Source organism: Mauremys mutica, chromosome 1 (genome assembly GCF_020497125.1).
Source record: "Mauremys mutica isolate MM-2020 ecotype Southern chromosome 1, ASM2049712v1, whole genome shotgun sequence".
Taxonomy (NCBI): domain Eukaryota; kingdom Metazoa; phylum Chordata; order Testudines; family Geoemydidae; genus Mauremys; species Mauremys mutica.
In genome coordinates, this window is record NC_059072.1 from 365,668,235 (window position 1) to 365,684,438 (window position 16,204).

The 16,204-nt window shown below is 56.0% G+C and overlaps 1 protein-coding gene across 1 annotated transcript; it reads right to left on the reverse strand.

The window, feature by feature from the left end:
* Positions 1-7,132: 7,132 nt before the first annotated feature.
* On the reverse strand, positions 7,133-9,124 carry LOC123374637 (hemoglobin subunit beta). The gene is made up of 3 exons (XM_045024810.1): positions 8,992-9,124; positions 8,642-8,864; positions 7,133-7,351 (listed from the first exon to the last, which is right to left on the reverse strand). The coding sequence occupies exons 1-3, from the start codon at positions 9,081-9,083 to the stop codon at positions 7,223-7,225; spliced, it is 444 nt and encodes a 147-aa protein (XP_044880745.1). The 5' UTR covers positions 9,084-9,124; the 3' UTR covers positions 7,133-7,222.
* Positions 9,125-16,204: the final 7,080 nt, after the last annotated feature.

Consider the following 16,204-nt stretch of genomic DNA (forward strand, 5'->3'; position numbering starts at 1 on the left):
TGTGAGTGTATTTCTGTGTGTGTGTGTGTGTGAGAGAGAGAGTATTTCTGTGTGTGTGTATTTCTGTGTGTGTGTGTATTTCTGTGTTTGTATGTGTGAGAGAGTGTATTTCTGTGTGTGTGTATTTCTGTGTGTGTATGTGTGAGAGAGAGTGTATTTCTGTGTGTGTGTGTGTGTGTGTGTGTATTTCTGTGTGTGTTCAGTTGTGGCAGGCCTGACTACTCCCTGGTAACGCTGCCTTGGATGTTTGCCTTTCAGAGTGCGGGGAATTCTCATTTCCCCCAGCCCTTAGAAAAGAAGCCGTGAGCTAACCCATTTCCTGGTTATGAAATGTCTAAGCACCCCTGTGCCTGCCTCTCCCCGGGCCCTAGGCCCCGCAGCACGCACAGACTAGGGGACAGCAGGCAGACTGGTTTTTATTTGACTGTTCGGCCGTCGGTATTTCCCTGCGGGGAGCTGTGCCTGGCAGGTGCAGGCTGTCCTCCTCTTGTGGGTCCCTCCCTGCGGATGGTTTAGTGGCCCTTGTGGGTCACCACACGGACCAGCTTTCGCCAGGCTGCCTGGCACACAGGAGCGAACACCATCAGGGTGACGATGAGGAGTCAGCCGGGAGCTGGAGGGGAGGAAGAAGAAAATACCCCCCCTTTAAATCCCTTTCTGTCTCCTCGACTTCGCCCTCCCTCCCAGGCAGGGAAAGGCAAAAATCACACAAGGGCTCAAGCACCTTCTAGACTTGTTCAGGAGGGTGGTAAATCCCCTCCCGAGCCAGCACAAGAATGAGCCTCTAGTTATCCAAGTATTCGGTGGATGCTGGCAGCGGTTTTGTCACAGCCCCGGGGTCTGCCATCACCCTTCCTGTGGGGCACTCACCGGGATCCTGAATTTCCTCAGTTCCCCTTAGCGTCTCCTTCGGGGCCTCTGCTGTCCTTCCCTCTCCAGCGCCGGCTGCTTCGGTCCCTCCTCGCTTCTTCCTTCGCCAGCGCTGGCTGTCACTTTTCATCCCCCCTCCTCTTTCGCTGCCCTGGAGGTTAACCACCTCCTGGCCCCTCGCTCTCCCCCTTTCCCTTCCCCTCCTGCCGCCTTTCCTCCTCCACTCGTGATTTCTCCCACTCTTGCAACTCCCTCCGCTGTCCCCGCCGCACAGCAGGTTCTTCCAGTCAGCCTGTCTGCAGCCATCGACCCCTTTCATGGGTGGCACCGGCAGCGTGTCTTTGGCAGTTCCCCTGAGCTGTCTCTCGTGGGTGCGCTGTTCATCCCACACTGGCATAGATACGGGAACTGAGCACCTTTGTGCCGGCTGGCGGTAGGGCTGGAGCGGTTCCTGAAGGAAGCCAAAAACCTCTGGGCCTAGGGGTAGATGGTCATTGGCCTAGATGGGGAGACAGGAGCAGAGACAGGCCCATGGTTAAGCATCCTCCCTGCAGAAACGGCTGCTTCTCCAGGGAAGGAGGCAGCTGGGCAGTGTCATGGTGGGAACTGAACATTGAACTGGTGGGAAATCCAAAGTGACTTGCCCAGGATTCCGCAGCGGGACTTGACGCCTCTCTCCGGAGCCCCAGGCCGGTGCGTTATCAGGGCCTGAGAACGGGAACCTGGGTCTGTCTGGGGAGCCAGCGGGGCACGTGAGGCGCAGGGGCTGTGTTTGTGTCAGCCTCTGTTGCTAATGGCATCGTAAGTTAGTCACTTAAGGCAGCGGCACAATAGGCCTCCTCCAAGCCACATTTCTTAACCCTCCCCTGCCTGTAAGGCGGGTCAGGATCCTTCACCCCACTGTACTATTGGGGAAACTGAGGCACGAAGCAGGGATGGGAGTTGCCCAAGACCCCAGAGGGAGAGTGTGTCAGAGTTGGAATGGGAACTCGGGAGCGCCTGCACTACAGGCCAGAGCCAGGAACTGGAGCCAGATGTAGTCTGAATCCCAAAATTCACCTGTGGCCTAACCTTCTTCTGTAGCCCTTTGCAGGGAAGGGTGTGTGCAGATATCCTCGGGCAGGGCAGGGCACCAGCTGTACTTCCGAAGCCTGGGGTTGTGAGTTGTGGCAATTAACATCACCCCTCCCACCCCTGCATCTGCTGGAGGGAACGGGCGGGGGTCTTTCAACTGGCCCCTTAGTAACTGGCCTCGTGGCTGGGGAAAGCAGTAGACAGGAGCGATCTCAATTACGGTGAGGCTTTTGCCACACTCCTACATGACTTTCTCCTATGCCAACTAGGGCTGTGCGGTCACATGACATTACTATATGGTGGGTGCACCACCCGTTGGATACTGTGCTCACTGCTCCAGTCTCCCAGTATCACCACCAGTGCACTCATCCTGGGGATGAATGGTTATGAAAACCAACACCCCAATAAAAGAAAAAGGTTCTCTCGATCTCAAAGGACCAAGCCCCAGACCCAGGTCAATATACACATCAGATCTTTCCCACAAATCACGCTGTTGCCAATCCTTTAGAATCTAAAATCTAAAGGTTTATTCATAAAGGGAAAAAGGTAGAGATGAGAGCTAGAATTGGTTAAATGGAATTAATTACATACAATAATGACAAAGTTCTTAGTTCAGGCTTGCAGCAGTGATGGCATAAACTGCAGGTTCAAATCAAGTCTCTGGAACATCCCCTGCTGGGATGGGTCATTCAGTCCTTTGTGCAGAGCTTCAGGTTGTAGCAAAGTCCCTCCAGAGGTAAGAAGCAGGATTGAAGACCAGATGGAGATGAGGCATCAGCCTTATATAGGCTTTTTCAGGTGTAAGAACCTCTTTGTCCTTACTGTGGAAAATTACAGCAAAATGGAGTCTGGAGTCACATGGGCCAGTCCCTGCATACTTCGCTGAGTCACAAGGCGTGTCTGCCTTCTCTCCATGGGTCAATTGTGTAGCTGATGGTCCTTAATGGGCCATCAAGCAGGCTAAGCAGAGCTAACACCAACTTGTCTGGGATATCACCCAGAAGCACATCACCAACTTGAAATACAGACAGTATAGAGCCAATATACATCTTCAACTAAAAATGATACATGCACACAGACAGCATAATCATAACCAGCAACCCATAACCTGGTCTTAGACACCTTATATGACCCCCTTTACCTAAGATTTGGTGCCACTACAGGACCTTGGTTGCAACCCATGTTCTATATGGTCCCAATTTATATCAATAACGTCACAGAGGGCGTATCTAGTGGAGTCCTGCCAGGGTCAGTTGTGGGTCTGGTGCTGTTCTACATTTCATGAATGACTTGGCTAAGAGAGTGGAGAGCGCAGCACAGACACCGGGGCAGGCCGGGCTCTGCAGCCGCGCTGCCCCAGGAGCTCGCAGCCCTGCCGCCCAGAGCCTTGCGCCGGCGGTGGAGTGAGCGAGCTGAGGCTGCGGGGGAGAGGGGACAGCCGGGGAGGGGCCGGGGGGCGAGCCTCCTGGGGCAGTGTCTCAGGGGCCGGGCAGGAGGGTCCCGCAGGCTGGATGTGGCCCGCATAGGGTGACCAGATGACATGAACAAAATATCGGGACACATGGGGGGCCAGGTCTGTAGCACCGCCAAAACAACAACAACAACAAAAAAGCCAAGCTGGAGCGCCACCAAAGCCAAAAACAAAAAAAAAAGCCCCAAGCCAGAATATCAGGACAAATGGCGTCCTGGCCATACATCTGTTGGGACGCAGGACAAATGACTGAATATCATGACGGTCCCGATGTTATTGGGACGTCTGGTCACCCTAGGCCCATGGGCTGTAGTTTGCCCACCTCTGGGCTAGGTGGTCGCTCTGCTGAAAATGATCTGGGGCTATAGTGGATCACAAATGAAACGAGTCAACAGTGTGATGCTGTTGCGAAAAAGGCAAACCTCATTCTGGGGCGGATTAACAAGAGTGTTGCCTGTAGGCCAAGGCAGATAATTGGGAGGCCTCGGCTGCATACTGTGTCCTGCTGTGGGCCCCGCGCTTTAGGGAAAATGGGGACCGTTGGAGAGAGTCCAGAGGAGAGCAACAAAACTGCTCAGAGGTTTGGAAAACCTGACCCGTGCGGAAAGGTTGAAAGAACTGGCCCTGTGTAGCCTGTAGAAGAGAGGGCTGAGGGGGGACAGGATAACAGTTCTCAGCTGGTTCTAAAGAGGCCCGATCTCTGTGGCCGCTGAAGGCAGGAGTAGAGCGGGCCTGTCACCTCCCGTGCCTCTCATGTTATGCCTGTCAGTGCAACCTAACATTGCCTTTGCTTTGTTTGCAGCAGCCTCGCATTGCTGACTCCTGTTGACATTGTGATCCACCCCGACTCCCAGGTCCTTCTCAGCAGTGCGCTGCCAACCCCCCTAACGAGGAGCATGTTAATTATGTGCATTACATTGGCTACTAGGGCCCACAGCCAAGAGCAGGGCTGAGCCAGCCCCTGTCCAGAGGCAGAGCAAGGCCTTGTCTGCACTAGAAAGCCTTTGCCAATAGAGCTCCCCTGGTCTGGCTGCATCGGCAACCCCCCAATAGAGACACAGCTTAAACCGGCCAAAGACAACCTTAGCCAGCATCGCCTATGCCACTTCCCCACACAAAACACGCTACCCCGGGGAAAGCGCTCTTTCACCAGCCTAAATGTGTCTACACTGGGACTTCAGCTGTCATGACTCTGTCGGTTGGAGCATGATTCTTTTGCACGTCTAACTGACACAGACCAGGCCGGGTGACACCCCTGCTCCAAGGAGCTTGGCCTCTGGCTAGGCGGGACCAGGAGGGGGGGAAAAGACGCACAGTTTGCAGAGGGAGCCCTAAGGCCCAGCGAGATGAAATGGGCTGCCCAAGGTCCTGGTTAGAGCTGAGGCCAGGCCAGCACCTTCCCCACGAGTGCAGCCTTCCGCTCTGTGCCAGCCACCATTCTGACTGGGAGCGCCCTGTGTTCCCCCAGCCCTGCGGTCCCGCTTCACGGGTAAGGCTGGGAGGGATTGCTAAGAGCAGGGAAACTGAGGCGGGTGCCAGACTTGTGTGGCATGTAGGGGCACTGGGCATCCCTCAAAACGCAGGCCAGCTGTGAGGTGTGAAGCGGGGCGCTGGACTGGGGTTGCCAAGTCTCTCTGTTTTATTGCCCAGTTTGTTGATTTTTGGTGTTTTTCTTCAAGCCCCAGCTCCCAGCATCATTTTGGGCAGCGGAGGGGTGGCGGGGTGTTGAACATTTCAAATTTTATTTAAAAGGAAAATGAGAAGTTCCCAGCCTGGCCCTGTTGCAGAGAAAACCTGGAAACCGCCAAGCCCCTGAAGGCAAAGGGAAAGAATCCAAAAGAGATTTTTAAAATCTCGTGATTTCGAAGCCAATCCTGTAACTTTGGAGGGCCTGACTCGTGATTCTGGCATGTCAGTGCGGGGCCTGTCTCTCAGCCTGGTCAGTGGGAAGTGGGGGAGGGGAGCATTGGTCATAAACTGCCCAAACCCAAGTCCTTTGGCTGTTTGCCTTCCAGCTCTGTGATTCAGAGGGAGGGACTGTCCCGTTTGCTGCAGCCCCCGTGTGTCCCTCCAGTCGTATTCAGGGGCTGTAAAATCCCCACCCCCACCCAGGGACAGCCAGGCCCCCGGCCACCTCCAGTGCAGAAGGAGGCTAGAGTCAGGGGTTGCTGCAGCCACTCTGGGGTGCACAGCTGCTCGGAGACCCCCTGGCGAGGGCTGGCGTAACGTAGAACTCCCTAGAGGGCCTTAGATATTCCAGGGATCACCTCAGTCCCTGACCACCCCGGAGTCCCACGGGCACAAGGGTGCCTGAAAGCCAGGCACATCCTGCAATCCCAGCCGTCGATTTCCCGGCAGAGGGGCCCATTGGGATCATCTGGCCCGCAGTTCCCTGTTGGAGGGAATGGCGCCCGTATTCATGTGGGGGTTAGTCGTTATGTTTAGCACCCGAAAGGTGCAGGACACCGTGCACCCGTAAAGGAAGCGGCCCTCCCACGGGGACAGCCCACCCTGTGCTGTTGCACCTCAGTGCAGGGCAGAGCCCTGAAGGTCCGAGCCTGCGGCTGCAGACACAGCTGTGTAATGTGACGCATGTGCCTGGCACCCGCTCTCACCAGGAGGTGGTTTCACAGTGTCGCAGGGCTTACGGCCAGATGGGACCAGGAGATCACCCTGCACACACAGAGAATTCCACCATTTCCCCTCTACTGAGCCCCTTGACTTGGGCTAGACTAAAGCATTTCCGTCCTTACTGCAGTGTGCCCCAAACCGAGAACAGGATGCACCAAGGAACCCCCCAACGCCCAAGGCCCCCTATAATGGCAGCGAATTGATTGGGTGAGCGATACCCAGATGATCCCAGCAGGTGACCCCGTTCCCCAGGCCTTGGCAAAAGTCCCCCTGCCAAGGTATCTGCCAAAATGACCTAGGTGAAAATTCCTTCCTGACCCCAAACCTGGCATCAGTTGGCCCCTGAGCGGGTGAGCCAGACCCACCAGCCAGGCATCTAGAAAGGATTTTTCAGGCCACCTCGGATCACTGGTCCACCCCATCCAGCTGTGGCTGATCTCTAATGCTTCAAAGAGGTGAATCTCCCCCCAAAATATATCTGGTACACTGAGTATGGGGGAAGGGGAGGAGATTCCTTCCTGACCTCTTCAGGTGACAGGCTGAAACCCTGAAGCATGAGAATTATAGTCATTGTCTTAGTGCAGAGCTGCAAGTGTTATCAGCTGTTGAGGGAAATGCAAACCATCCTGTTTTCCCCATGGCCCATGCAGGGAGGGAACGAACCAGGGGACTCACACATCCACAGCCTCCAAGACCAGAGGCCCAGAGCTAATTGTGTGGGGACGTGTTTGCTGGCTTGGAATCCAAAGAGGCCAAGGAACAGACAAAGGGCGAGGAACTGGGAATGGTACATGAGGATCGACTGGCTAAATCCGTAAATGTCCGTTTTTTAAGAAGTTACAGGTGACTAGAGCTGTCCAGAGAGTGACAACTCCATTTTACAGCCAGTTTGGAGGTCTCTGGCATGACAAGGTGATAGCTGGAATGCCAGGAAATCCCAGCAGCAGCACTCTTTAGAGAACAAGAAAGACAAACTAGCCATTGAGCTAAACCCTTTCCCATTTATAAAATCTCCCAGCCCCCGTCCCCCAGGATCCCGCACCATGAGCACAGACACACGGACCATGAGCAACTGCAGTGGACGGGTTTTATTTGACTGTTACAGCCATTGGTACCCAAAGGGCATTTCCAGGCACACGGGTGCGCCTGGAACGGAGCAGGGTCCCTGCCGAGGGCTCAGTGGTACTTGTACGAGAGCGCGTGGGCCACCACGCGCACCAGCTTCTGCCAGGCGGCCTGGCAGGCAGGGGTGAACTCCCTCCCGAAGTGGGTGGCCAGGACGATGATGAGGATGTCACCCAGGAGCTGCAGGGGAGAAGGAGGAAAATCCCGTCAGTGGGGTTCTGAACCTCTCCACGTCTCTAGCCGCTAAGGGCTGCTGCTCAGCGACCATGGTGGTCAGGGAGAGAGATAGGGAGATACTTGCTGGGGGGGCGAGAGAGAGAGACAGGGTGGTGGATTGATGAATGGATGATGGAGTTTGGGGCTCTGAGCTTTTATCTGCACTGGCACTGCCAGAAAACTTTCTCCCCAGCCCAGGACCTGTTTCATCCGTGTGTTCTGCTCTCTTTGCATCCCCCAGCTCCTGCTCTCTCCCTTCTGTGTCCTTCTGACCTTAGCTCCTCGCGTCTTCTCCTCTATTCCTGTGGGGTGACCCCCCTCCCGGCCCCCCACCCCTCTGAGTGCAGGGCCAGGCCAGCACAAGGCCTATATGCTACTTAAATCCTCACAGTAGGGCTTAAGTGGGACCTACGGGGTGTGCCCTGCAGCAGGGGAATGTCACTCTGACCAGCTCTCTCCTCCCTGGCTCTGACCCCGTTCCTCTCCCACAAACCCTTCCCCTCTCCTGGCCCCCACCCCTTGCCAGCCTTCCCCTTGCTCCTACCACCTCCCCACGGCCCCCGTTGCTCCCCTGACCCCTCCACCCCCTGCCCTCTACGCTGGATCCATCTGTCGCTGGCGTCTCTCCACCTTTCTAACACCACCCCGCTGATCCCCCCTCTCTAGCGCCTCTCTGGCTTCGCTCCTGGCCTGCCCCGTGGTTTCCTCCCTCAGACCCTTAGCACCTTCCCTCCTCCCTCTGCCCAAAGGGGCGGGAAGGGGGGTTGTGCACACAGTGCTGTGGGGCTGGGATCATCATGGGGGAGCAGCATTTTCACTCCCTGGACATCCCACTTAGCACCCACCAAAGGGGCTGGTCTGCCCGAGCGTGCCCTTCTCCCCACAGATCCCTCCCCCTAGCCTCCCGCTCACGTCTCTTGGACCAAACCCATATCACCCCCCCCTCCCCCCTTCAGAGCATGCCACCCCCTCTCTGCATCCCTCCTGACACCGGATCCCGGGCCCAGGCGATCTCAGCAGATTTCCACCTGCTTTACTGGATCCTGCCATCTTCAGAATCTCCCCGGAGCCTGCCCCCCAGGCCTGGCACCTTGTACTGGATTATACAGCGTCACTTTCTCTCTCTCACCCGTGGCCCAGTGCCCCTTTGGGAGCTTGCTCACTGGTGGCCTCCTCCATGGCCCAAAGGGAGAACCCCACTCAGCCCTGCCCTGTCCTGGGGGATCGAAGAGGGGGACCCAGAGCCCGACTCACCCGGAAGTTCTCGGGATCCACGTGCAGCTTGTCGCAGTGCAGCTCGCTCAGCTTGGCATAGGTGGCCTTGATGTTGTCCAGGTTCTTCACGGCGTCCCCGAAGGAAGTCAGCACCTTCTTGCCGTGGGCACGGACCTTGGGGTTGCCGATGATGGCGGTGGGGCTGGAGAGGTTTCCGAAGGAAGAGAAAAACCTCTGGGTCCAGGGGTAGACGATCAGCAGCCTAGAGAGGGGGAGACAGGAGCAGAGACACACACAGGGTTACTGCAGCCTCCCTGCAGAAGCAGCAGGTTTGCCAGCCTGGGGGGAGGGAGGGGACAGTGGGGCAGATGGCGTGGGGCTTGGCCTACCTGGCCAGGGCTTCGCCGCCGCATTCAGCCACGTTGACCTTGCCCCACAGGCTGGTAATGAGCTGCTTCTCTTCGGCTGTCCAGTGCACCATGGCGACGAGCGAGGGGCCTTTGCAGATGCAGCTGAGGGAGGAACCTGTAGCTGAGCGGCAGACCCCAGGCCAGACCTTTATCCCCCAGCCTCAGCTCCTCCCCTTCTCTGTGGACACGGCCATTGGTCAGCCCTGGGGTGGGGTCTGCGCTGGCTGGGGAGAGGCCACTCCGTGTGTGTGTGTGGGGAGGGGGCTGAGTCTGGGTCCCAGGGCTGGCTCAATGGACATGCTAAATTCAACCTATGGGACTCTCCTGCCTTCACCACACACATCCACCCCCACCCTTGGCCCTGTCCCCAGGGGGATATTGACCCCTGCAGATGGTGCCAGACAGGATCTGTAAATTGGGGGCAAAGTCATCCCTGCCCAGAGGGGCGACCCAAACCCCACACATCTCTGAGGTGCCACTCAAAAGGGTCCAGTGAGGGATCTGGCCCTAGGTGCATTAGGGTGAATCCCAGGGGGCCAGCACTGACCCTGTGGAGGGTCTGCGGGCGGGTATGGTACATGGGACGCTGCTGGCAGGGGGCTGACTAAGGGATGCGCTCGCCTGTGGAGCAGGTTTTACGGGGTTGATTGTGTGCCATACTAGCAGCGCAGACATGTGACTGGCCCTGACCCTCTGGCGGATGCAAAGGCCTGGTGTCCGCTCCCCCGTGGGGTCAATGGGTGCCGGCGAGGTGGACGGCGAAGCGCCCGTTCACACCAGCAGAGGATCTGGCCCATTGACACCGTTTCCAGTACAGGGCTGGGCTCTCCATTCCCTTACACAATGTGTGGTGAGAATGGGTCACGAAATCAGGATAGACCAGTGTGATCACATTTTGCACCTACGGGACAAAGGTGCAAGTGACGGCCCAGGGGAGGAGAGGGTCAGGCCCATGATTTTGAGTGGTTCAATGTATTTTTAGGGGAGAGTGAAAATTTCAGGTGGCCTTCTGCTGCCAGGCTGATTCCCTGGCACAGGGTGTTTGTGGTGTTTCTCTGGCTTTAACCCAGGGTCAACGAGTGCAGAATATGGTGCCCAGGGAAGACCTCAGGATCTGGCTCTTCATAGAGGTATTTTGGGGACTACAGACCCAAACCCAGACCCTCCTCTGGCACAAATTGACCTAGCTCCACTGAGCTCAGCAGAGCTGCTGAGACTGAGCTCAGCTGAGCCCCTGGCCTATTTCACATGGTGTCCGACTTACACTCCTAACGAACAGGCTGGCCCAGGGACCCCTCCATTTTACTTGGGCCCCATGAGCCGGCTCAAGAGGCCCCTTTCAGAGAACAGCTCAGCCCCGTCCCATTGGGCTGATAACTCGCGAGGAGCCGCGGCTGCACATTGCAGATAAATCGACCAAGCCGCTGGCCAGAGCTTGCTGGAGTTTTCCAGCTCTGAGGTACACACATGCCTGACACTCTAAGGGGGCCTGCGGGCTTCAGAGGACCGTGTTTTTTATAAGACCTGGGAGACAGAGAGTTAAATCCTATATAGGCACTTCTCAACACAACCCCGGACATACACCCGCCCTCAGCCCGCACCCTGTAAAGAACGCTAGACTACACCCTGGGCATTGCACCGTGAGGACCCATCCCTGGCTCGCCATGGGGACCAGACAGCGGGACCGGGGGGTTCCATTTGTTATTTCTAACATCCTGTGATTGCTGCCAGCTCCCACTGAAATCAAAGATCAGCCCAGACATTTGAATCTATCGTTTATTAGACATTTTCCTAATCTGAATTCGAGCTGTGACAGCACTTTAAAGGGCTTCATATCTCCCCTCCCCCCCAAAGCTGAATGTTAAAAGCTGCCAGGTAACAGGGTTTGCTCCTGCCTTTGGGTTCAAAAGTTCTAGGAGGGATATGAGGTGAGGGAGACAGAGGGGCGTTTAGGTTCGAATCAGGCCAGAAATGCCCTTTCTGCTCCCTGGCGTTTGCTTCTCCCATACACACACAAAGGAGATTAGTAACCTAATAATTGCTCTTATTACTGTCGCAGTGAATCTCTGCAGTGCCCCCAAAACATGCCAGGCAAAGCCACGGCTCCTGCCCTCGTGCGCAGAGCCTGAGCCCCAGAGCCCAAGTTTCGCTCCAGGAGGGGTCTGGTTCAGTTCTGGGAATGGGGACTCTGTTCAGCATTCAAACCACGGTCAGACGAGAACCTGGCTGGTAGCCAAGAGGCTCAGGGCTCGGGGAGGTCTTAGCCTGCTGACCGCTGGAAGCTGGGAGGGGGAGACGGGGCAGATCCATCCATGATTGCCCTGCTCGGTACGTTCCCCTGACACCCTGGTACGGGCCGCCGTTGGAGACAGGCTTCTGAGCTAGATGGACCCTGGTCCGACTCAGTGGGGCAGCTCTTCTGCTCTTAAGATGCAACAAGCGGGGGGCATGAGGGGGACGGGAAGGAGGCGGGGCAGCTGTAACGTCCCCCAGTTGCTCAGTAAGGCTCTGTTCCATATTGCTGGGTTGGTAACGTGACCATTCCTCCCCTCCCCGTCTCATGAGCCAGGTGACGTCCCGGAGGGGAGCTTGGCAAACAGGGCTGGGGAGAGAACTGCACAAGCACCAGGGACCTACACACACACATTTCTCCCCACCCCTAATGCTCACAGCCTGTGGCTACCAGCATTAGCCATGTCTGCAGGGTGGCCTGACTGGGCCCCGTGCTGGCCCTGGCGGAGGAAGGCCCATGCTGGAAGGTAATCACACACTGAAGTGCTTTCCTGAATCGGGGCCCCTGGGAGTTGCTGGGTGGCTGGTAGAGATGGGAGCGGAGGTCCAGCTGCTGGGCTCCGCGATACATGTGCAGCCTCGCTGACAATCTCCTTCCAAGGGTGCCTAGAGCCGGGCTGATTGTAGCTTGTTCATGGCTGTCTCTGGAGAAAATTCACCTGTGTGCGGAGACCTGGCTATGCCTCCATAGCTACATAAGGCCTCTGTCCCTCTACGGGCTCCTTAATCTCTTAACAGAGTGACACTGGTAAAGCTGGGATAATGCAGGGGGGAACCAGCCGGTCATGTCACAGCCATGTATAGCTCTGTGTATATAGCCCGAGTAGACTCACATCAAATCTGCTGTCCACTCTCACAGCCAGGGCTCCGTGGCTTTGTCTAGACCAGCGCTCATGTCCTGTTCTCATTCAGTTGCCAGTTAATCCGAGCTAACCAACACGACTGGAAATGCTAGTGGTCTACACACTCTGCGTGACCCACACACCTCTGGGTGTGGTGTTCTGCCCAGCCAGTGCACCGAGACCACTAGAGAGAGATGAATGCATGTGCTCCACTGCCTTAGCCAGCAAGCAGGTGGCTTTTAGCTCATGCAGTAGGCACTAAGCTCCAGAGGTCCCGGGTTCGATCCCACCCGCCAACGACCAGGGTCTGTCCGTGTTACATCTGCATGTGGCTGTTCCAGGACTCAGCTGTAGCTCACCCTGGGCTGCAGTCCTGTGCCCTGGCTTCATAGCAGAGCCCTGCAAAATGTGTGCAATGGAGCCTGCTACCAGTCTGCCCCAGTCCAGTCCAGAATAACGCAACAGGCAACACTGAACAATCACAATTTCAAGGAATTTTCCGCTGCCAAGGCGTTTTCTTTTTAGTTACTAACGTGTGCCATTGCAGAGAAGCGGCATTGTTCAGGGTGCAGTTTATACTGTTGGGGGTGGGGGGTTGCAGGGAAGGGGGACAGATAGAAAAGCGAAAGGCCTGTGGCAGAGTTGGAGCAGAATCGGCTCTGCCTTACAGCAAGTGTGCAGAGAGGTTTCGTTCTCAACCATTGCCCCAAGCCCGTTGCTCTCCCCACTAGGCTGCTCACACCGTATTTGTTGCTCAGCAATAAGGCAGGAGTATAAAGTTTGCAGTTAAAGTCCAAAACACCCGGGACCCAATGTAACTCTCAGTCCCAGCCCCCTGCAGGCAGCCGGGCTGCAGGGGTGCCACTGAGAGCAGAATACAGCCCACAATTGTCAGTACCGACGCACGGCACGGGAGCGACATTCTTTCAGCACAAAGTCTGACTTGTCATATGATGCTTTTTCCTTGTTCTTCAAAGCGCCAGGCCAGCCCCATGCTGCCACTGAAGCCCAGAGAGTGCTGAGGACTTTACTAATCCCACGGTCAGAGACGTTTGCTTGGCTGTTTTCACCCCAGGGGATACCAGAGCTATGAAAGCGCCGCTGTCCTCTGTGCCACATGTTAATAATTGATGGGCCGATCAGAGGACAATGGATCCTTGGAGGAGCAATGCTCAGGCCCCATCCTGCATCCTCCTACCTACCACTGAAGGCAACAGAAGCCCTGGTTTGCTTCTATTTCGGTGTCTATCTTCAGGCACCCAACTTGGACAACTCTGGCCTGAGCCCCTGTTCAGGCACCTAAACACATGGCTTGATTTTCACCCGCAGCTCCCACTGACTATGAACCCAGGGCCCACATGAGAAGCAGCACCCACAAAAGCTCTGACTTGACCCCACGTGTGAATTCCTGGACCGCAGGGGCTCCCCGGGCTGTGCTCAGACCTAACCCAAACTCCCTTCACCGTGTCAAACACCTGAGTAGGCTGAGAACTGATCCCTCAGCAAGTTTAAATAAAGACCCGGACGTGCTCTCGGGGGCAGGTTTTGGGTTTAATAAATGAAGCCACTTTTGTGTTACTCGTGGGGCTGATTCCCGCCTGCCTGGCACCTTGTGTCATCGTTTACACCTGTGCAAAGGGCGCAGAAAGCCCTTACCCTTCAGCTAGGACAGTGTGTTGCACTCTGCACAGGTGTGAATGATGAGACAAGGTACAAGTAGGGGGCCCAGGCCTGTGGGATTCCACCAGCGATCCCATCTTTGGGCTGAGAACCAGCATAACTAAATGTCCACCCAACTGTTTGGTTTTTTTCAGTGCCTGGAAATCTACTAAAACTAGCTCAGGCCAAGCCCTGACCTGTCCTGGGGAACAACTGGCTAAGCAGCAGTTCTGCAAAAAAAGACCCGGGGATTACAGTGGACGAGAAGCTGGATATGAGTCAGCAGTTTGCCCTTGTTGCCAAGAAGGCTAATGGCATATTGGGTTGTATTACTAGGAGCATTGCCAGCAGATCGAGGGAAGTGATCATTCCCCTCTATTCGGCATTGGTGAGGCCACACCTGGAGTACTGTGTCCAGTTTTGGTCCTCCCACTACAGAAGGGATATGGACAAATTGGAGAGAGTCCAGCAGAGGGCAACAAAAATGATCAGGGGTCTGGGGCACATGACTTATGAGGAGAGGCTGAGGGAACTGGGGCTATTTAGTCTGCAGAAGAGAAGAGTGAGGGAGGATGGAGCTCGTCTGTTCTCAGTGGTGGCAGATAGAACAAGGAGCAATGATCTCAAGTTGCAGAGGGGGAGGTTTAGGTTGGACATTAGGAAACACTATTTCACTAGGAGGGTGGTGAAGCACTGGAATGGGTTACCTAGGGAGGTGGTGGAATCTCCATCCTTAGAGGTTTTTAAGGTCAGGCTTGACAAAGCCCTGGCTGGGATGACTTAGTTGGGGTTGGTCCTGCTTTGAGCAGGGGTTGGAATAGATGACCTCCTGAGGTCCCTTCCAACACTGAGATTCGATGATTCTATGTTCCCAAGGGGACAAAAGGCTGGGAACCCCAATAGGATTTTCCTTCTCTAACATTTCTGAGGAAAGGCTTCTTCTTTTCAGCACGGTGCAGCTAGATCGGGCCAGATTCTCAGCTGGTGCCACTTGCCCCATACCCCTCCTGGCCCCTTTGTCATTGCCATGTCTGTGGCATACAGCAAAGCAGCCTCCTTTCAGCCTGACTTTAGCAACACAGACAAACTATCAGCTGCAAAGAGCCCTGGAACACACCCTGAAGTCTTGGCCGGGGGGCTGCACGTTCTCTGGCTGCCTCCCTATCTCCCAGGAGCAGCACAGCAGGGCCACACCCCCAGAGAGCGCGAACCCCATTCCGCCCTAACTGGCTGCTTCGATAAAGGTGCTGGGAGAAGATGCACGACTGCCCTCGGAGATACCCCGTGGCCCGGCCCGTTTGTTTGCTCGGGGGCTTCACAAGCCAGCAGAGCCCGGCTTCGTCCGCAGACAGGCGACCCACTGCGGGCTGGGGTCATTTCCTGGGGCTCTGGCTCCCTTGTTTCCAGCTGCGTTACACCGGTGTAGATATGGGGTGGCACAGGGGGCCCTGCTATTTCCCTGGCCTCTGGATTCCTCAGACACAACAAGCCCTGAATCTTGGCAGGGGCTTAGACTAGGGGACCCCTGGGGTCCCTTCTGGCCCTGTGGCTCTATGGCTCTAGTCTGTTGGTGGTGAATGGAGGGCAGATGGCCAAGGCTAGACAGGTAGGCTCAAAGGGGCTCGTTCACCATGACCTTGCACCACTGACACCAGTGCAAGGTGAGGGTATGACATTACCAGATGAGAAGGGCTGGGTCTGGGGCCCATTTACCCCGAGGCCCCTTTGCACTGGCGATGTCCAGACGTGTCCACGTTACGGACCCTAAAGGCAGAGCAGCATAAAGGGGCCATGATGTAAGTGAGCACCAGGGCTCTGGGATTTGACACTCACTTTGCACAGGTGCACCGGGGCACATGATGGAGAAGGCAGACTGAATCCCAGCCCGGCTTCCCTGTGGGAGAGTCTAGCACCCTTTATCGGACGCAGAGCCCCTACGGGCTGCCTGCTCTGCGCACTTTCCCATGAACCTGGAGCTTAAATCTTTTTCTGAGCGGTGTCCTCCAGCCCTACCATGAGCTGCCCTTTGCTCGTTAAAGCCACCTTTCCCCACAGCAGGCTGAGCTGTGTCCACCAGCGGGAGGGGTTCTATCCTGGGGGCTGGGGAAGCTGCAGTGCTGAGTCTGGGGAGGGCTTTGGGGTTGGTTTCTGGGATCCCAGGCACCTGACAAGGGGAGCCATATGGTTGGGTGCTACAACACTCAGCACTGCAACACATAAGAACCTCTGTGAATCTACGTCACATACCCTCATGCTTCAGGGCACCAGCCCACCTCTCACTCCTGGGGGTCAGGAATCATTTTCCTTATAGGGCAGCTAGCCCATAATTCCCTACTGAAGGACTGTTGGCTACTCATCTAGAGCAGCTGGTACTGGCACCGGTCAGAAACAGGGTGTGG

Excerpts from the sequence above, each read along its gene's own strand:
- LOC123374637 (XM_045024810.1), bottom strand. The coding sequence starts at position 9,083 with ATGGTGCACTGGACAGCCGAAGAGAAGCAGCTCATTACCAGCCTGTGG. Across the intron at positions 8,865-8,991 it reads GGCGGCGAAGCCCTGGCCAG|GCTGCTGATCGTCTACCCCT; the intron begins GTAGGCCAAGCC and ends CCCCCTCTCTAG. Across the intron at positions 7,352-8,641 it reads TGGATCCCGAGAACTTCCGG|CTCCTGGGTGACATCCTCAT; the intron begins GTGAGTCGGGCT and ends TCTCCCCTGCAG.